General features: G+C 51.1%; 1 protein-coding gene across 4 annotated transcripts in view; it reads left to right on the plus strand.

Moving 5' to 3' along the window:
- Positions 1–20,910, plus strand: part of CHST8 (carbohydrate sulfotransferase 8) — a 120,106-nt gene that overhangs the window by 37,094 nt on the left and 62,102 nt on the right. The window contains exons 1-2 of one of the 4 annotated variants that reach the window (XM_031458582.2): positions 13,438–13,742; positions 18,863–19,081. In XM_031458582.2, the coding sequence (XP_031314442.1) occupies positions 18,952–19,081 (130 nt within the window). In that variant the 5' untranslated portion in view covers positions 13,438–13,742; positions 18,863–18,951. Of the gene's footprint in view, positions 1–13,437; positions 13,743–14,335; positions 15,215–18,862; positions 19,082–20,910 lie in introns of those variants that run through there. The other 3 variants (XM_064489212.1, XM_031458579.2, XM_031458580.2) reach the window with 3 other exon arrangements.

The following is a 20,910-nucleotide window of genomic DNA, read 5'->3' on the forward strand; positions in this document are numbered from 1 at the left end:
CAACCAAAAACACCCACCCAAACCGAATGCATTGGATGCTGTGCTGTTTTCTTAATTCTGAGAAGATTTGCACGCCAGAGAATTTGGATTGCATGCTGAGTTCTTTCGGTCTGAACCGAAATGATCAAAGGTGCTTGGTGAGTGTATGGGCTGAAGGTAGAGGTTACCTATTTTTAATCATCCGGGAAAAGACCAATTGCATTAAACTTTCAAAAATTGATCATTCTGAAGTGTTTGGCACACTCAGCAGACATGACTGAAATAGTTTTGCAAACAGGGAACTTCAAAGTAAATACCAACCCCATTGTGCATGGTGACATACACCAGTAGAGACAGCCCAAGGCCAGTGCTGGCTGCAGAGGCGTGGTGCCCAGAACAGCTGCTCCTTTTTTCCAGTGGATGAAGTGCTCAAGACTCAGTTTCATGGAAGCCCTTTCCAGACGCATTGCATTTTTCTCTGAATCTGTCTGTAGCCTGAGCTCCTGAGATGTTTCCCGGAGACCCCTGTTGGAAGCTTCCACGGCTCCCGTTTCTTGCTGGCCTTCAGGCTTTGCTGGATGATATCCAAAAAGTGGTTGTTTCTCCAGCTCCAGGTTGATGGGCTTGCCTGAGAGAGAAGCACTTTGGGGAGCTGAGTTCATCTTCCCCAAAACAATCAGTAACATGACCGAGCACCCGCTGTGTGCCAGGCACTGCCCCAAGAGCATCACTCTTACTGTTTGTTTAGTTTTTATAACAAGTTTGAGAGGTAGCCGGGTTTTTTTTAATTTATCAAATTTATTTTTATTATGGATATTGTTATAGCAGAATATAAAAATTAAATGATAAAAATTTCTTCTAAGAGTACAATTTAACTTCAGCTTAAAAAAGTTCTTTTTTTTTTAAACTATACATACTCAGGTAGAAAAAATGCTCTTTGACTTAAACTTACAACTTCAGAATTAAAGTCTAGAAATAAATGCTATGGCCATCCAAAAGTTTATATTGACAAATTGCATACATTTTCAAATTATAATGCAATATTTGTACACAGAGTAACTATATATACACTTCAGTTACATTGCTGATATATTTTAGATGAGAGATGTTGACCATGAGGGAGTTCACTGCTGTGCTCAGTTGTAAAGGTGGAGGAACCCTGGTCCAAAGGAGGGGATTGCCCTCCATCCACTGGCCTCAGTGCGGCTCAGGTGAGGATCTGACTGAGTGAGCGAATGCAGCCTGGCAGTTTGGGAGGCCTGAGTGGAGGGGAGGGAACAGCACAGCTTTAAGACGAGGGCCCACTCCCGGGAAAGGGACCATCAGGACTTGGTGCTTGGTCCCCTGGCTGGGTAAAAGCCCCTTGTGACGTGATGATTCTCATGACCTCTTCCAGGAACTTGAGCACTTTTAGCATCTCCACCATCTCTTATAGACTACAAGGCTCTCTCTTTCTTCAGTTCTTGGACGAGAAAATTGATTTCCTTCCTCGAACTCAGGTTGACCGGCATCAACTTTCTGTAAGTGTCAGCGAGGCTGGGTATACTTACTGGCTCCGTCTCTAGCCTGACATTCTTTAAAATTGTCTCCATCCTGGCATGCTCCTTTTTAGCCACACAAAGCTTGTCAATGAGGTGGCATTTGTCCTCGATCTGCGCAGCCAATGTTTTTGCCAGTTATTTTTCACATCTTCTATTAAGTTGACTTCTAACAGACTGAATAAATCTGAAAGTAAGTAAGACACCCAGCAGTAAGGTGAGGACAGGCAGACTCAACACTATCTCCAAGCAGAAGCTCTGGAACATGAACTGGGAACACAGGCCATTGGGCAGCAGCAAAACCAGGACCGCACTCAGCTTCCTAAGGATCAGCCCAAAGCCAAGCTCCACAGAGGACGGCAGCCCCTCCATGGCACTGGTCTACCACAGGGCTCTGCCCAGTTACCATGGATCCACCAGCCACAAAAAGCCCCAGGGGACACCCCAACATTCCACCCGGAACCCAATCAGCAACTGACATCCTGGATTGGTCAGTTATCTGGTCAGTGTCAGTGGGGAGGAGGCATGGTTGTCAGAGGAGAGGTTTGTAACTAAAATGTCATTTTCTCCGTTATTGTCTAATGGTAATTTTTTCTTACCTCTTTCTTTTTGTGTTTATATCTGTATACAACAAAATATAGTGAGATGTGTCCATGTAAAGTTTATGATTTCACAAATCTTTCAAATTCCTGACCCTGGACACTATCGGAAAAGTCAGTGTTTGAATCACATCCATTAACACAGAATATATATGAGAGGTAGCCATTATTACTCTCATTTTGCAGATGAGAACATTGAGGCACAGAGAGCTAAAGTCACTTGCCTAGACACAGTGGGTAAGTGATGGAGCTGGGATTTGGACCCAAGCAGCCTGGCCACTCCAGGGCCCACCTCCCTGTCATCACCTGATGTCTCATTCCATTTTGCTCACATATACCAGGCAGCTGAGTTTCCTGCACTTCCAGGTATGAAAACCAGCTGTCAGGCCAGGCTTAATGTGAAGAGTAACTTACAGATTTTTCAGGATCCAGAATACTCACGCGGGAAAAGCTCAGCAAGTGGACCTGAGACATGTTGGTATCAGAACATCAAAGTAAAAATATGTGTATTTCAACATCATAATAAAGCCCTCTTCTAAAAGTGCCAATTTTCATGAGACTGGCAGACACGGATTTTCATGTTGTAGCAATTTTCACTTTGTAGACATTTCTCACCTAAACTGTTATCGTTGCCTGTTCCCTGGCTTCCCTGCCTCTGCCCTTGCCTACCTACGTGGCTAGTGGGACCCTGCTTGAAATACAAGTCAGATAATGTCCTTCCTCTGCCCCTATCTCACTCAAAGTCGAAGCCAATGTCCTTTCAATGGCCCACCTGACTGTACCCATACTTAGTTCTTTTATCTCATCTCTCCTTCATCTTCCTTATGTTCACTCCTCCCCACACACACTGGGTATCAAGAATGTTCCCACCCCAGGGCCTTTGCTTGTGCTGTTCCCTAGATCTCCATGTAGTTCAAGTGTCAGTTCTTACTGAGACCTACTCCCACATGCTTAGGTCCTAAGACTGCCTATAGCTTCCAGTCCTTCCAGCCCTCTCACCTTGCTGTTTTTCTTTTCTCTGTAACACTTATCACCCTCTAATGTTATTTATAATTTACTAATGTATTATGTTTGTAGCACTGGCTGTCTCTCTCGTGGTTGCAATTTGATTTTACAAGGGCAGGATGTTTGTTTTGTTCACCAATAGATCTCAATTGCCTAGAATAGTGCCCAGCACAGAGTAGGTGCTCATTAAATATTTATGACACGTAGTTACCTCAAGAGGGGAGGGAGCAGGGAAGTAGCAGGAAGGGGTACAAAAGAGTCTCCAAATATTGGTAATTGTCTTATTCTTTAAGCTAAGGGTGAATGTACTGGCTGTTCTTTATCGTTTTTATATATCATTTATCTATCTGAAATGTTTCATAGCGAACTTTTAAAAATCAAACTGAGTCAAAAAGTAAAATTTATATATTTTTGTGTCAGTGGGATGGTCCCCTTCTCCATCCAAACATATAGGCTCATTTTTGTGTAGTATTTTTGTCAATGGCTGAACGTGCGGGTTCTTAGGCAGATGCGTTTGTAACAGAGGGATGTGGAGGGACAGGAAGAGAAGGTGAGGCAGAAGCTCTGACCATCAGGGCAGCTTGATGGAGGGTGAGCAAAATGAAGGGAGCCCCGGGCTGACTTGCAGAGCTGACCATCACAGCATGTTGGGGACAGATGAGAAACAAGAGCATAGCTGCCTGGGGTCAGCTTCCGAGAGCAGGATGCTGGCAGGGCGGTGATGACCCTTGAAAGGAAAGCTTCCGTCCTTTCTGCTTGCCAGAGAAGAGACAGAAAGAGAAATGATGTTTCCTGAGCCACGAGGAAGGTGCAAAGGGCTGAGTTCAGGGACCTGGTGGAAGATGTCTGGCAGGGACTCCTCTGGGTTGGGGTTGACCTGAGAGGAACAGAACTCAGAACTCAGCTCCATGACTTCCTGTGGCCCCATAAGATCCCCAAGTCCATGAAAGGAGAGCCAGTTTCTGGATCTCTTTTTAATCATGTTCAGTTTATGCCTGTGACACTGAAGGAATGAGGGTCTTGATGGTGTAGACACTCTGGCCTGTGGGCTGTGGGTGCGGTGAGCTGGTCGGTGTCCAGGCTCGTGGCTAGGAGGACACATCATGTGTGCATGCATGCCAGGCAGCTTCCAAGACATCGATCAATGCCTCTGGTAAGCATAATTCCTTCAGAGGGAGCGCCATTGATCAGACCCGACGGAAAACAAGTGGCCATGATCGGGACGAGTGAATATTCATTTGAAAGTGTCAGTAAGCATGTGGAGATTATGCCTGTGGTGGCTGGCCAGGCAGGATCGATTCAGGACATGAGGTGGACCAGATGTCTACAGAGATTGAGGGCTCAGGCTGGGGCCCTGGGAGGAGAGGGGACCAGAGATTGTCTAGAATAGCGAGATTGCCATCTCCCCTCTCACCCCCAGCTCCCTGGATGCTGACTGAAGCTGGGGCTGACGGAGTGGTTCTTGGGGGGTGTAGGGGTATCCTGTATGGGACCTTAGTCTTCAGGTGGATCACTCCCTGCATAGCAGCCACCAGGTTTGGGGACATCTGTGTGGGTGGAGGGGGTTGAAGGGCCTCAGGACATGCAGCTGCTGGGAGAGAGAAGGGGTCTGCTGAGTCTGAGTCTAGTCTCTAGCTGAGACCCTTCTCCCCACTCCATCAGTGCATCCTCTCTCTGCACAAATGGGGCTCAGGCCAGGGAGGCTGCTTGATTTCAGACTAGGGTCCTGTGTTGTGGTTCTCCTTGCCCTGGGATGGATGGATGAATGTTTGGATTCACCCACGTCACTCTGGGACCCCTGGTCCTTGGCTAGAAGCTTCCTAGATAGAGGTGAGAGGTCATTACTGCTGCCCTGGGAGGCCAGGAGTCCTGCAAACTCACTGAGAGGGACACTTTCACCTAGCTGCAGCCCACCTCTCCCTGCCAGCCCCCATTAACCATCTGTAGGAGCTGCCACCAGCATGGGGAAGGAACTCAGTCCCTCTTCACTGTACAGACTGCTCAGCTAATGAGGGGGTTTGTGAAATTTTTAATTATGGCTTCCATGTCTAGCTAATTATTTGCATATGGCTTTTACAACTGAGAAGAGGACGCCTGCGTGCAGCGTTTCTCCTCAGCCCCACGTTTGACTTTAATTAAAGGCAGAACCTGAGGTCTTTCCATCACTAATGATCGTGGAAAATTAGCTTCCGATTCCCAGGGGTCTCCAGAGTGATGCACCCTGAGGCAGAGCGGGAACAGAGGGCGGTGGAGCGGGAGGCACAGATGGCAGAAGGCCCTGCTGGGCTGCTACCCCTGAGCACCCCCAGCCCACCCTCCCACCGGCTTCCCTCCAGACCTTGCAGAAAAGGGAGCCTTGCTCTCCCCTGCCGGGAAGGAGGCTGGACCCCAGGCAGTGGCAGGGGGAATGGGGGAGCACTGTGGAGCTGGGAGTGAAAGCTGCTGTGGTCCTTGTCCTGGTAACCAGGAGTTGGGAATGGCCTGGGCTGCAGCTGGACTGCTCCCAGCTAGTGGCCACAGGGGAGAGATATGGGAGGTTCTGGAACACCCACGCACGTACACACACACATGGACACATCCACTCATGCACATGCTCACCCAGGCATGCATACACAGGCCGTCACACTCCATCTACAGGATGGAGTCACAGAGACACATATGCACGCTGACACATGGGTGTGCCCGCACGTAGTCACAGACGCATTCATATATGAGCCGCGGGCCCTCTCAGGGCCTTCCTTGCTCTCACTGTCCCTCAAGCCCTCACTGAGGCCGGTATCTGCTTGGGAGCCCGTGGGCCATTGCTGCAGGCAGGATGTGGCTTGGAGAGGGCTTCTGAGAGCACAGAGCCGCCCTGACCCCCTCCTCATTGACTGACACAGGTCTGCACTGGAGTGTGTCTTGGATGTGGCTTCTTCAGTAACAGGCACAGTTAATGCCAGGACTCAACAGGGGGTGGTGGAGAGCCCGTCCTTTGAACTTAGACTTGAATTCAAGTCTGGTTCCACCACTTCCTAGCAGTGTGGCCTTGGGTAAGTTACTCAGCCTCTCTGAGCCCGTTTCCTCATCTGTAAAATGATGTTATAGTTGTTTATGTGGCTTTTATATGGAGCAAAGGGGAGAATAGTGATGGACTTGGTGGCAAGCTCCGTGTTGCCTCTCCGCCCCCTGCCTTGCCCCCTGGTCCTTGAGTTTGGGAGGCACCCCCCACCCCCGGCTCTGGAGAGGCCAGTTCCATCCCACTGGTTCCAGTAACCCAGACCCGCACCCACCAGCACAGGGCATTCCCCCAGCCCCAGAGGTGCTGTCGGCCTAGGGTCCAAGAGTTTTGTTCCATGGTTGGGGCGGGGTTCCCTCTCTCCTGCTGGACTTAATGAGGATGCTCATGGGCTGGACTGTGGCTCAGCCATCATACAACCATAGAGGGGACATCTGAGGATAAAATCTGCCTGAGGACAGGGAAGGGGAGCCACAGGAAGGACCTGGGTCCTGTTGACCCCGTGGAACTTCGGGATTCCCACCAAACTGGGTTTCCTGTTACTCACTTGCAAACACATTCTGGTTGTCAGGGGGCTCGTGTCAGATGCTTGGCCTGACACTGCACACAGCTGATGGCAACCACTGAACCCGGCAAGAACTGGTCTCTGGGCAGCACCCCCACTCCTTCGTGTCCCTGTGAGGATGCTGCCTGTAGGTCAGGGCTGAGCCTTCTTCCCCAGGGCTCTTTCCTTTGTTGAGGCTGCCATAATGAAGTGCCACAGACTGGGAGTCTTAAACAACTGGAAAATATTGTCTTCCAGTTCTGGAGGCTAGATGTCTGAGATCAAGGTGTCAGCAGGGCTGGTTTCTTCTGCAGGTGATGAGAGAGAATCTGCTCCAGGCCCCTCCCCTAGCTTCTGGGGATTGCTGGCAGCCTCAGGCATTCCTTGGCTTGTAGATTTCTGCCTTTCTCCTCACAGGGCATTCTCCCTGTGTGCATGTCTGTGTCCAGATTTCCCCTTTTTATAAAAATGGTGTTTTATCCTATTAGATTAGGGGCTTACCCTACTCCAGTGTGACCTCATCTTAGTCAGTCACCTCTGCAACGGCCCTATGTCCGAGTAAGATCACATTTTGAAGTACTGGGGGTTAGGACTTCAACATATGAATTTGAGGGGCAGGGGGACACAATTCAACCCATAACAGGTGCATATGAGTGTGAGTCTGTGTGTGTGTGTGTGTATGTGTGTGTGAGCCATTCCTGGGCGGAGGTCCTATGTCACTACTCCCCTGTCCCACCACAGTGACTCTCCAGGCAGAGACAGATGCCCTGTGCTGGAAGCCCGTGTTGCTGTGTGAATGTCATCCAGTTACAGAGCTGTAGAGAGCAGCTCCTGACCAGCGAAGCTAATGCAACTTCTCTCCACCGCAGCTGACTCATACACCTTCTCTCCCTTCAACTGATTTTGCACAAAATTCATTGAACATTTAGGCATCATTTTCATCCAGAGGTCGGGTGCTTTTCCCCAGTTTAGGCTATGTTCTTCATGGCAGAGGTGGCGAAGGGTGGACCTCAGGCCAAATCCGACTTGGACATGAGTTTTTATTGGCTTAAGTCAGTTTTTAAAATGTGCATTGCCTGCCAATTTGAGAATCAGGAAATTTCAAGTTAAAAATCCGGATTTCCAGACTGGAAAATCTGAGGGTCATTTAAAAATAATTTCCCACAGGGAACTATATTCAATAACTTGTAATAGCTTATAATGAAAAAGAATATGAAAAGAAATACATATATATGTATATGAATCACTATGCTGTACACTAGAAATTAACACAACATGGTAAATCGACTATACTTCAATTTAAAAATTTTTTCATATAAAATTGTCATACGGTAATTACAAGAAACAGGCTACTTCAAACGAGCATCCATTGAAGGCCAGCTATTGGCCAATCTGAGTCTCATCAAAAAAAATGTGTATTTGCACCTGTGTCTTCCTCTTTTCAGCAACCATGTAAGAAGTCAAGGCTCAAGTGACCCTTCACATGCAGAGTGGGACAAGGGCACAGCTTGGGACCTGTGGAGATGCCATTCTGCTTTCAGATGCTCCCAGTTCACTGGGTGTTGCCTACTTCCATGGCCCACCACTCCAGCCTGGCAAACATGCCACAGAGTGCCATGTTCAAGGACTGTAAAGGTTTAACCCCTTTATGACACTCCTGCCTGTGTCCTTGAGGCTGAGAGATGAAGACATACAGGACCCAGGACAGCAGAAAAGAGGCTGCAAGCTCAGAGGAAGGAAAAACAACCCCTCTCCACCATGAGTGTTATTCAAGTTAAGGAAAGAAGTCAGCAAAACCATGTGGAGAGAAAGGCGAGACCAACCGTGGGGAGAATGTACCCTGCAGGGAAGGGACTGGGACCCATAAGCCCACTCCACTTGCCCTGAGCCTCTTTCCTCCACCCCAGGACAGCATCCCATCACAGCAGGAATCTTCACAAATAGCCCTGCGGTATCCGTCCACCAGGGACTATCTTCCTGTTTGGGAAAACTGAAGCTCAGAGATGTAAAATCATGTTGCTCAAAGTCTCCCAGGGAGAAGATTTAATGCTGAGTAGCAGACACTCAAAGCCCAGTGGCCTTTTCTCTACACTAGCCTCTCACTGTTACCTGTGTTGGAGAAAAGCCCAGGGGCTCTTTGGAGCATACTGGCTTGTGTCTCACATGGCCTGGGGGCTGTCAGGGAATGGTGAGAGATGAGACTGGATACTCATGGACCTTGTGGAACATGCTGAGACATTTAAACTCGGACCATTGGGCAACTGGGACTTCAGATGGTTTTGAACAGGGGAGGATAGCGATAGCAAATACACTGCAGGGAGCTGTCCAGGACACTAGTGCTGAATCAGCTGCACTGAGGGGCTGGAAAAGACAGACAGGACACAGGGAACCAAGTCTAGAGGTGGGTGTCGGGAGAGAGGAGAGGGAGGGTTAGGTGGTCCCAAATTTCTATCTTTCCAACACTCTGTGGATAAAGAGGAAGAAGGCATTGAGGGTCACTGGGATGGAAAAGACTTGAAGTATAGGGGGGTCAAGTAGAGGGAGACATGAAGCAGAGACTTATGGAGAAGGCAGGCTCCTACCTCATGCATAGCCACTCATTAGAACTTCCAGGTCACTCCCAGCCTTGGCTCCATCCTGATAGCCTGAAGGAGACCCAGTTTTCAGCAGAACAATCAGGACAGAGTCCATAGTCTTGACTGATTGTTCTAACAGATTCTCAGTCCTTAAGCCCTCAGATTTTAAGAAACCAGGCTGTACTGAGGAGAACTCTGGGGAAAATCATGCTGCACTGGTGAGGATCAAGAAGGCTGGGGCTGAGGGGAGGGTATAGCTCAGTGGTAGAGTGTGTGCTTAGTATGCAGGAGGTCCTGGGTTTGATCTCCAGTACCTCCATTAAAAATAAGTAAATAAATAAATAAACCTTAAGAATGTGGTGGTCAGCCTTAGAGCCAGCTTAGAGAGGACACCCAGGGCACACCTGCTGGGCTCCACATGACCTCAACTCAAAGGACCCAGCTGGCCCTAGTGTGCAAGTATCCCTTTCCTTCCTCCCTTCTCTTATTAGCTCTCTCATCACTCACTACACATTGCACGAGTATGTACCTACTCAGTGCCAGGCACTAACTGGCAGTTGGAAACACAAAGACAAGTCTTCTGGGGCTCCCTTGTGCCAGCCACAGGGAAAGGGATTTCCTGGAAGGAAGCCAGACCTCCTTGCCATCCTCTCCTCCTCTGGAGGCTATGGATTGCTGTTTGCAACTTGGAGGCAGCTGCACCCTGCCAGGGGCCAGGGCATTCTGGGTTTACTCATACACTCCTTTTTGTCCATATTATACCCCAACTTTCAATTTTGAGAGGTAAATATGCAATTTTTTCCTCCCTGTAATTTTCCCTGCTGTGGCTGTGGATGTCAGAGCAGCTGGAAAATGTGAATAGCTCAGTGCTTTCTAAAAGTAAAAGGAGGCTGTGCAGCTTCATACATCGTCTGCTGCTCTTGGCAAGATCCAGCAGCTCTACTTGGGGGGGCAGGGGGAGGTTGTTCTCCAGGCTGTACTGTCAGGGGAACTTTTAACCCAAATAATTCATGTCCCCACCTACTATTAGCAATGAGATAATTGCCAAGAAGTAGGTGTGTGTATGCTCATGCAGATCACGCGTGTGTGTTGCAGGGATGTTAGCAGAGGTGAAACGAAGGTATCTGCTTACGCAGTCAAACTTTCTGCATGTTCCTCTGGAGACTTTCAAATCTTTGTGTCTCAGTAACTGAAGGTCAGGACAGTCTGATCTATGATTTTGTTTGGGAGAAACGACTCAAACAGATCTGGGATGGCTTCTTTACGGTGTAACCTTGACAATATTTAGTCTCTCTGGGTCTGTGTAAAACAGAGCAGTGGAATTGGAGATATGCTGCCTGGATCCCCTTCCAGGAAGGACTCGCTGACCACTCATGAGACAGGTGGTCAGCTGTCAGCAACTTCAGGATGTGCAGCAAACTGCCTCATCCCAGGTCACACCCTTCCCTGGGCACCCCACATCTAATTACTGAGTAAGGTGGAGACATGAAGGCACAGCCATTTCTGCAGAGTGCTCTGACAGCCGACACTCACTCCAGAGCACCCATCTAGGCTTTGTTGGACCTGTATCCCTGACCAACTTCACTTCTGCCCACTTCCTCTTCCTCCCTTTGCCCTTCACAGGTGTTGATCCTTGATAAGCATCTTGCACCCCGAACTCCATCTCAGCATCTATTTGTAAAGAACTCAGCCTGGGAAAAATAAGGATGAAGATTTTGACTTCAGGAGATTAGCTAAATGAGAAAGCTAAATGAGATGTTTTCTTAAATAATTATTTTTTAATTTGGGGGTAGGGTAATTAGGTTTATTTATTTATTTTTAGTGGAAGTACCAGAGATTGAACCCAGGACCTCGTACATGCTAAGCACGCGCTCTACCACTGAGCTATACCCTCCCCTTCTAAATGAGATGTTTATGTCATATCCAACGTAGTTCATGGAACATTAATGAGTGTGACAAATGTCTATTCCTTTTCCTTTCCTTCCACTAAACACTGTGACACTAAGTCCCATTCCCGGAATTGAGGAGTTGTTCATGTCCTGTGCTCTGTAATATCAATTTGAATAAAGCCCAAAGACAAAAATGTCCCTGAAAGTTTATCCCAGCTGCTAAGTTGAAGGGCCAGGCGGGGGACTCTGGAGCCAGCTTTGTCCCTGTGAAGTTCATTATCCGTGGATCATGTCAGTCCTCTTCAAGGTTCCTCACTGAAAGGAAATCGAGCATGCAAATACTCTTTTATCATAATCACCACATATCCACAGGGTAATTCATATAAGAGCTGGAAATATATTGAAATTCAATATTGTTTTAGTCCAAATCAATATTAATAATTGTTTGCATTTTAAAGTGCAATTTACAATTGAAAAATGCACAAAGATCAACCAGTAGTTGCTAACGCATCAAATTTTCCTGTTAAAGGCATAGTCCCCTAACTTTAAAATGTTTCTTATATGAGAGAGGGTGGCGCTGATCCATGAAAACTGTTATCTATTATTTACGTGCACAACATTAGAATTTGCTTCCATTATGTATGAGCTGAAAGGCCAGTGGCTTTTATTTTTAAGTTCTTGATTTTTTAAATTAAACTTTTTATTTTGAAATAACATTAACATGCAGTTATAAGAAGTAGTACAGAGAAATACTGTATACCCTTTATCCTGTTTCCCCCAATAGTAACATCTTGTAAAACTACAGTCCAATATCACAATGAAAATGTTCACATTGATACAGGCAAGATAGAGGACATTTCCATCACCACAAGGATGCCTCATATTGCCCTTTTGAATTCTTTAAAAATTAAAGATTTTTAAATGGCAAAGATGACCGTGGATACAGTGGGTTCCAAATCATTAGCCCTGTTTCGATTTCTGTCTTGAAATGATTTCCATCATAAATGAGGCACTGGGCTCAGTGTTGGGGTTCAAACATAGATCAGTGGTCACCTCGGTAGAGACTGGCCCCAGGAGAGACTGGCCTCAACTAGGCAGGTCTCAGGGGAGCATGGCTTTGCAGATCAGAAAGAACATGAGAAGACATTTTCCAGTTTGACGCTTGCAGGAAGGCTCTTTGCCCCCTCAAACAAGGACAGAGTTACCTCAAAAGGACCAAAACAGCTTGGCAGCTTTGGTCCATCAGAGCACAGCAGGGATCCAAATCCGTGGCAAAGGACAGTCAGCAGATGTGGGTGAGGGACGCCCTTTCCAGAGGGCCACTTGCTCTGCTCAAAAGTGGCCTCATGCAAATGAAATTCACAAGGTGCCTTTGTGTTCTCCAAGACTCCTATTTGTCTCACATCAGAGCTGCAAGGAACTTGGAAACTCGCCTATAGTGGCTATTTTGGATGTAGACTCATTCCAAAATTAGGAAAATCAAGTCCTGAAGGTCAACAGCTAATTGGAGAGGCAACCAAGCTGGGAACCTGGGCTCCCCACTCTGAGGCTAGTGTCCATCGCATGACATCTGGCCACTTTTTTCGGGCTACCTGGGTCTATAAGCCCAGTTCCTCCATGTCCTAATCATGTTTCACACATGAACTTGACCGTTCTTGTCCTCCTTAGCTCCTGGGCCCACATCCAGTCACCTGTGGAATGAGTGAAACTATCAGAGTGATTTCTGCTCAGTTTGCCTTCATTTTTTTTATTGTGGTAAAATATACATAATATAAAATTTACCATTTTAACCAAATCCAGAGGCATTAAGAACGTTCACATTGTTGTGCAGCCATTACCACCATGCATCACTGGAACTTTTTTCATCTTCCCCAACTAAAATTGATAACCAATAATCCCCATTCCTCCCTCCCCTGCTGCACCTGGTAACCACTATTCTGCTTTCTGTGTCTGAATTTGACTACATGGGATCGTACAACATTTGTCCTATTGTGACTGGCTTGTTTCACATAGCATGATGTCCTCAAGGTTCATCCATGATATACCATGTTTTGTTTGGGAGTTTCCTAGCATCATACTATATTTTAAACGTTTGGGAATCACCCATTTTACAGCATCTAAATTACTTGTATTTGTGTGTGTGTGTATTTGTGTGTGTGTGTGTGTGTGTCTTTGTGTGTGTGTGTGTGTGTGTGTGTATGTGTTCTCTGTGTTAATATACCTGTATATATAGAGTCATCATTTACCTCTTCAAGTATATTAGCCTTCAAGCCCCATGATTTGAAATCTGTCCTACCAACATGAGGATACAGAAGTGGCATCCTGGTGGTAAGGGGGCCTTGGCTGTTTAGGATCTGTCAAGTCCCATCGGACTCCCTGGTGGAGCTCAGTTCCTTGCCTCTTCTTCTATCATAGGGTTGGACTCCTCGTCGGGCCTAATTCCAACCCAGACCTGATCAAAACAAACCCACAGCTTCCTGAAACATAAATGACCTTTTTAAAATTCCAGGTTTATGGAGTGCCTCTCTCCAGATGGCCCAGTCTCCTCTCTCTATTAACTCCTACCCGTTCAATGTGCAGCGAAGTTTATCGATCACCTGTGCCAGGCACTGTGGTAAGTGCTGGGAATTCAAAGATGAGCAGAGGCCCCAAGAGTGTGAGACAGACATGTGAATGCTCTCCACACAGTGGGGGAAGGGCTGTAACTGAGGTACACATGCCCCCAGGGTTGGAGATACTGAGTCCCTATTCCAGTTTCTGCCAGAGTTAGGGTGAAAAGGGACTGTTTCTCTACCTGCAGAATTACTACCCCATACCTTACCCCATTGTCATAAAATGCCCTGAAAATGTTAAGAAGTTCAAATCAGAAATAGCATGGTGTGGTTTACCCCTGATAGCAGTGGGGGGCCTTGTGTCCTGTGACACCTTGGCCAGGCTCTCGGGACCCCCTTGCTGCATCTCTGTATTTGCAAGCTTCCCCTTATCCTCTGTGGATGAGCAGTGGTGGGAAGCTGGGCTGTGGTGTTCTAGTGGGGCTGTGGGGACAAGGCTTTGGGGCTGTTTGAGCCTGATTTATGCCTCAGCCTTTGCCTGATGGTCCCTTCTCTCCCCCTGCAGAGAACAAGGGGATTTGGAGGGAATCCCTCCCTTGTAACAGGAGAGTGGATGTCAAGTGAATTGCATCCCCCAGGAGTAGGGTGCAGTCATGCCCTCCTGGATGTGCCAAGGCTGGTCCCTGGCCATTTCAGGACCCAGGTCAGCGCTCCCCTGAGTCAGTGTTGGGGCAGGAATCTGCAGCCCCACCTCAGCCTCAGCACTTGCAGCCATTCCTCATCTTCATCATCCTCACAGAGCATTGTAACTTTATGTGTACGCATAAAAACTGGAGGGACTTGTCTTAGAGTTTGCTGCTGCCACCACCGCTGCCGTTAGAGCAAGTTTAATTAGCTGCAGGATTTTAATGAGCTGAAATCAAGAAGAACCCCATCTCAGAAGTGAGCAGGAGCTGCACACACGGAAGAATTCGTCTGACAAAACAGATGGAGGTGGTATTCTCAGGGGACTGGGTTGTGTGCTTTGTTTCAACAAAGAGCAAATGAGTTACTGGGGCCAGGAGGCTGAGGCAGGCAGCCGGGGAGGTCAGCCTCAGTGCTGGCCTCAGTGGGGGCAGAGCTGGAGGTACGGCCCCCTCTGCTGCCACGGCAGACTGCTCGGTGCCGGATTCAAGGTGACGGCAGTGCCTGGCTCCATTCTCCTCAAGTTGCCATAGCAGCCTCTCTCCCGATGAGCAGCTTCTCCTGGAGCCCTCAGCTGGGAGGGACGTCATTGTTCGTTCCTGCCGGTTTGAGGAGGAGACTGGCTGGACAGAGAACTTTCCCAGGCCTGGGGTCTGCACACCAAGTGGGTTCACCCACAGGCATGTGGCTGGATGCCTCCTGCTGCCTCCAGTGGGGCAGTGGGTGGGTCCCCACAGCCAGAGGGGTCCTCTGAGTGACTGGGGGAAGTGTCCAGGCCTTGGAGCAGCTGCAGCCAAGTGTGCCCTTGGAACCGTCCGTCCGTCTGCCTGCCGGCCCTTCACCATTGGAGGTGCGTGTGTTTTGGCTGAATTCCCAAGTCCTTGCTTGTGCCCTGAAGTGAATTTTCTGAAGAGGCAAATTTTTAAATCAGATAAATAAGGAAATAGGAGAAATCCTTGGTCCTGCCCTGTGTCCCAGGAGGTGTTTACAAGATTAATTGGATTTCTCTTTCTTACTGTAAAAATTGGTGACGCCATTTGGACCTCAGGGAGAGAAGCCTCTGGGAGGACCAGGGATTGTGAGGAGGGCAGGACCTCGTGAAAACTCCATGAGCTGTTTATTTTTCTTGCCTTACCCCTCCCTCCTCCACCCCCAGCTATTTGAATTTTTTTATTGTCTGTTGGTCTTGGAAGGGAAGCAGGGAAGCAGGGGAGGGTTTTCCACTTGTGATTGGAGCTGAGTGTGATGCAGTGAGTGGTGAGGATGCACCAGTCCCAGGTTGGGGCAGAGGCCTGTGAATGTGTGCATGGGGCCCTGGGCAGCCCAGCCCCAGCCTGGGACAGGGCGTACTGCCCTCTTCTAGGCAGCAGTTCAACTCCCAGGAGAGGGAGACAGTACCTCCCCGTTGCCTTGAAAATAATGTGTGATTTTGAAGACAGGGACCCTCACAGGAACAAAGGGAATCAGACGTGCACCCTGTCTGGAGTGTCTGGTGGTCTGTTGATGACCTCCCATCTACCTCCCCTTTAAAGGATGGAGGTTCCTACACATTCTGTGAGATTGGCCCCCTCCTGGGGCATTGAAGACCCTGCCAGACTACAAACCAGGGTCGGGGGCATGCTAACTTTTGATTCCTGTTTGCACGGAGCAGAGAGAGAGCAGGTCAGATGGTCTCCAGTGAGAGTGGACCCTGGGAGGAGGGTCCCAGCAGGGGAAGACTGGGGTCTGAGGCTGAGGGTCTGGAGCTGGGCAGGGAAAGACATGCACGCCTCTAACACCAGCTTCCCTGGGCGTGGAGAGGGTGCGCACGTCCTCCTGGGGGCCAGCAAAGGGGAGAGTCTCTGAAATGAGACACCTGAACCGTTGTTGCTCCTGCCATGGTGAAGGTGAGGTCCTGGGGCTGTTCTCTTCCCTGCAGCAGATTTGGGGGTGGGGATGCGGTCCTCATGCTGACTCCCAGGCACGTGGGCTGCCGGAGCCTGGCTCCACTTGGTGAGCTTGGTTTGGGCAGGTTCAGAAACAAGTGAGGGCAGGCTGTGGCTGCAGGACATGGGGAAGTCTCTCCTGGCCTGAACGGCGACGGTGTAACAGATCGGAGAGAAGAGGGAACTGGCCAGCTCTTCTGTGGTCACTTCTGCAGCGCCAGATGCTGTATAAACAATTCGGTGGTAAAACCACGTGCGTCTGAGTCCCCTTTTTCCATCAGTAGTCTTTGGGTCGACATCGGGTGGCATTTTATTCGCTATTTTACCTGGCAGCTGTGTATGCTGGCCATCAACTTGCTGTCCTTTCTTTCCTCCTTCCCTCTCCCTGTCCTTATGAAGTGTCCTGACCCCAGAGCTCACCCTGGATCAGATCAACCTCCTGACGTCGTGTCTGACACAGGAGGCTGTGTCTGCAGAAAGTGTGCCAACACCACGGCTAGCATGAGCTGGGTTTCCTTACGGCTGGAGCCTTGCTTCTGGGCTGACCCCTTGGGCCCTGCATGCGGAGCCTGTGATCACTGAGGGAAGGGGCTGGGAAAACACAGGGTGTCCGCTGTGGGCGGTGTGGAGAGTGTCCTCGTTCTTCCCCGGGGCCTGGGGCCCGCACTCCTTCATCTGTGTCTTTGCAGGATGAGGAGCCAGGGCCCAGGGAAAACCCCACCTGGGGCAGCCACAGTTGGGGAGGCCACGGTCCCTCACGAGGGGCTTCAGGGTCTGAGCCTTCAGGGACACGTGGCTGCCCATTTTCACCCCCTACAAGCCTACGGCAGCTGTGTCCCTGGTGATGGCAGGAAGCAGCCGTTTTTCTCTGCGGCGGGGTCTGCTGCAGTGAGGTCGGGGCCAGCTGGAACCCTGAAACCGACTCCAGAGGCAAAACTGAGCCCGGCTCAGCGCTGCGTGCATCCCAAACACAAAAGCTAGGAGGTCGTGGGAAACTCCTGCTCGGCATCGCCCAGAGAGCCCGCCCGGCATTCAGGCGTGTTCCCGTGCGTGGAGGCCTGGGGCAGGTTAATTAAAGTTAACTGAGTGAAAAAATAATTACAGAGACGGCAGAGGGAAGAAACCCAAACCTGCAATTTAACACTCCTCAGCCTCAGAGCTTTGCGGAGACCAGGCTAGACCTTGGGAATCTTTGTCTGCACAGGGGAGGGAGGGGCCTCTCTTATTACCACTTCCTGCCTCATGCCCCGTGAGGCTGGATGCAGAGAGACAAAATCGGGGGCTTCCGCCCCCATCACCAAGGTGCCAGATCGGGGATGGGTTCCCTGACCAAAGTACTTCGCCAAGGAGACCCCGGGCAGGGAGCCAACCTTGTGCTGAGCAGCACGTCTGGTCTGGGGCCTGCCCAGCCACCCAGCTGTGGTCTCCGAGGCTGCTGGGAGCTGCCCACCAGGTCTCAGCCTCCCTTGGGCACTGCCCCGTGCCAGGGAGGGGGAAGATCCCAAAGGCTCTTTTGGGTGGAAAAGGGGCAACATCCCTGGGCCTGGAGGGTAGGACCGGGTGAGGGTAAGGGGACAGAGTGACCCCCCCCCCCATGGGAGGTCCTGGAATTCCTGCCCATCTAGCCCAGCTTGCTGGATGGATTCGTCTTCCACACCTGCCTGACTGTCCCCATATCCCACCCCACTGCAGGAACTTACATCCTTCCTTTGGGCACATGGCCTTGGGGTGCTCCGTCCTGACCCACAGCTTGGCCCAGTTGAGGTCACTGGCTGGTCTTTGGGGTATTTGGAATTTCTTCCCCCTCAGGAGGAACCAGGGTGGGGGCAAGTCATGCGGGGATGCTGTGGGTCTGCAGTGGCCAGAGCAGCAGGTATCTGTCCTCGGGGACACGGCCTCTGAGCCTGAAGTCTGTCCGACCCAAGTCTGGCCACCCCGTCTCAGCTCCAGGCCCAGGGGTCTTGAGAGCGAGGACAACTGTGATCCAGCCGGAGCTGCAGCTCCTACTGGTGGGACTATCCATGGGACCTTGATCCCACTAGCCCATCCCTCGATCTGTCAGGGAGGGAGAGCCCTGGCTGGTGTGGGTGGGGAGTCAGTCCTTGACATCCTCTGGGCCTGGGAGGCTCCTTCTCAAAGCCTCCTGTTCTGTGGAGACCCTTGTCCCCAGCATTTGGTAGAGAGGAACCAGGGCAGAGAGATCTAAGAGCTTTTCTGTCCACCAGGCCAGTGGTGAGGGACAAGGACCCAGATTCCTGCCTGGACAGTGCAGGGGGGTGACTGCTATCCCTGGCTGTGGGGGTCATGGGTCCACCCTGGGCTCCCCTGGGCAGGAGTTGGAGAGTCTCCCTCCATGGTTTTCCTGGGGGTGCAGATTCAGGAACCCTGGCAGGAAGCCAGTGTCCCAGCTGCAGGTGGTGGCCAGCCTTCCCTTTCACCTGCTTGGGCTTGAAAAGATGAAAGGGACACACCTGAGTAAGAAGGGGGTTGGTTACAGGGATGATACTCGGTCACGTGCAGTGACTGGGGCCCTATGCCTCAGTGACGGACCGTCTTTCTCCCCTGCTGCCCAGTAGCCCGTGGCCTGATGGACGCCTGGTGTGGATGATGAAGGAAGAGCGCGCCTCCCACACCCGAGAGGTGACCCCGGAGCGAGCCCTGGATGACCCCGAGAGCAGGAGCGATGCGGCTGGCCTGCATGTTCTCATCCATCCTGCTGTTCGGAGCCGCAGGCCTCCTCCTCTTCATCAGTCTGCAGGACCCCACGGAGCTCGCCCCCCAGCAGGTGCCAGGTGAGCCCGTGCACTCGGCCCCGCCGCCCACTTGCCGCAGCTTTCCCGCCCAACGTGCAGGCCTCCATGCTGTCCTGGTGCCAAGGCTGTGCTGAGACCCCCCAGCAGGCAGAGGAGGGATCCTGGCCTCCTGCTGGTGGTCATCAGCCTTAATATGGGGACACTGTGTCTGTTGTCAGACCACCAGCCTCAGGGTTCTGGCCTCTGGTCTCTGCCCTCTGGCCTCTGGCCAGTGCACTCCTCTTGGGAATGATAGCCAGACTGTCCATCTCCCAGCCAGTTGTTGTGGTTGGTGAAACTCAGATTTAAGGAGGATTCTGCCACCTCTTGGGGCCTCTTCCACGTAGTCTGGGATATCAGAGGACGAATGACTTCTCCCTGAGCCCAGGCCTCCCAAGTAGGACTCAGTTTCTCTGCCCAACCCTGAGGACCCCTTGAATTTGGTCCCTTCAGCCTGGACCAGGGTGGGGGTCACAGCACCTCTTGGCTTGTGAAACTGAGGCGGCTCCTTCTGCCCCCTCAGCCATTGCCCCCCACCCACTGGAGGGAAGCACCCTCCCTGACTCGCAGAGGTGAGACGGCAGAGAGGTGAGAGCAGGAAGGATGGTTCTGGAGCCTTGAGACAGAAGGGGTGTGGAGAGGGGACCTTGGGCAAGGCCCCTCTGGCTGGGACACAGCCCCCACCTCAGAGAGCATGGAAGGGCTGGAGGGCAGCAGGTGCCGAGCCAAAGCCAGAGGTCACTCTGCTTTGGGGTGAGAGGAAAGCGTCGGTTGCCAGGCACGGGGACCAGCGATTCCCAGCAGTGGTCCTGGAGGCCTTGTGAAGGCAGCCCTGTGCTCCAGGACATGGACAGCAGGAAAGAGACATGGAGACTGGGGGGTTAGGCAGAGGGACTTGTGTACCATCCCTGCCTGCAGCCCATAGCCCAGGAGTGTGGGGCATGATGCAGGAGCACCTGGCCCTTGGGGAGGGCACTCAGGCCCTCAGGCCTGCAGCCTCCTCCCCAGCCCCACCCTCAGCTGTGGTTCACACTCTCAGGGCAGCCAGCACCCCACCTGAGCTCAGACTGAGGGTCTGTAAGCACCACGTAGAAAGGCAGAAAGAGCACAAAGGATCCAGAGCTGGGACCCTGGGCCTGGCAGCTGTGATCAGAGGCCCTGGTGGGACAGGCTGGTGAGTTGGTTCTTTCATCACAGAGAGTCAGCAAGAGGCAGCCCAGGCGCTGGGCCCCCAGGAGATGGCGGGTGAGTCACAGGTGCTGACTCATGCCTGGGCTGGACCCTGACTGGCGGGGGTGAGGGGGTGGGGGTGGTCAAAATGGATCTGGCTGCTCCCTGGCTTCTAAAGAAGCAAGGACCCATGACCCTGCTGGCTGCTTTGTGGAGACTTTGCAGCCTCATGGGAGCCTCAGGGTGTCTGGCGACCCTGTGTCAACAGACCCGGGCCCCACACGTAGCACCGTCAGGAGGCACTAAGAGTTGGTCTCTGCAGTTGGGTGTTATGTGTGCAGAAGTGAGCTCCCCCAAAAGGCCCTCAGACACAGCTTGGGGTCCATGGCTCTGTGTATCCTTGGAGCACGTCCTGGCGTGTGCATGGTTGGGGCGCACGTGTGCAGAGGGTCCTCATGTCTGGTGTCTGCATTCTGTGGGATGGGCCTGGGAGAGAAGGCATGAGTGTGTCTGTGGTGTCCACGCAGGACGGGCCATGTGCTTATCTGGGGTATCCTCCAGGGACAGGTGTTATATTCCTGGGTGGAGCTGGAGTCTGGTGGCCACGACACATGTCCTGCAGTGCCGTAGCAGCTGGCAAAGCAGAGCGTTTGCCCCTC

The sequence above is a fragment of the Camelus dromedarius genome, chromosome 9 (assembly GCF_036321535.1).
Source record: "Camelus dromedarius isolate mCamDro1 chromosome 9, mCamDro1.pat, whole genome shotgun sequence".
NCBI lineage: Eukaryota > Metazoa > Chordata > Mammalia > Artiodactyla > Camelidae > Camelus > Camelus dromedarius.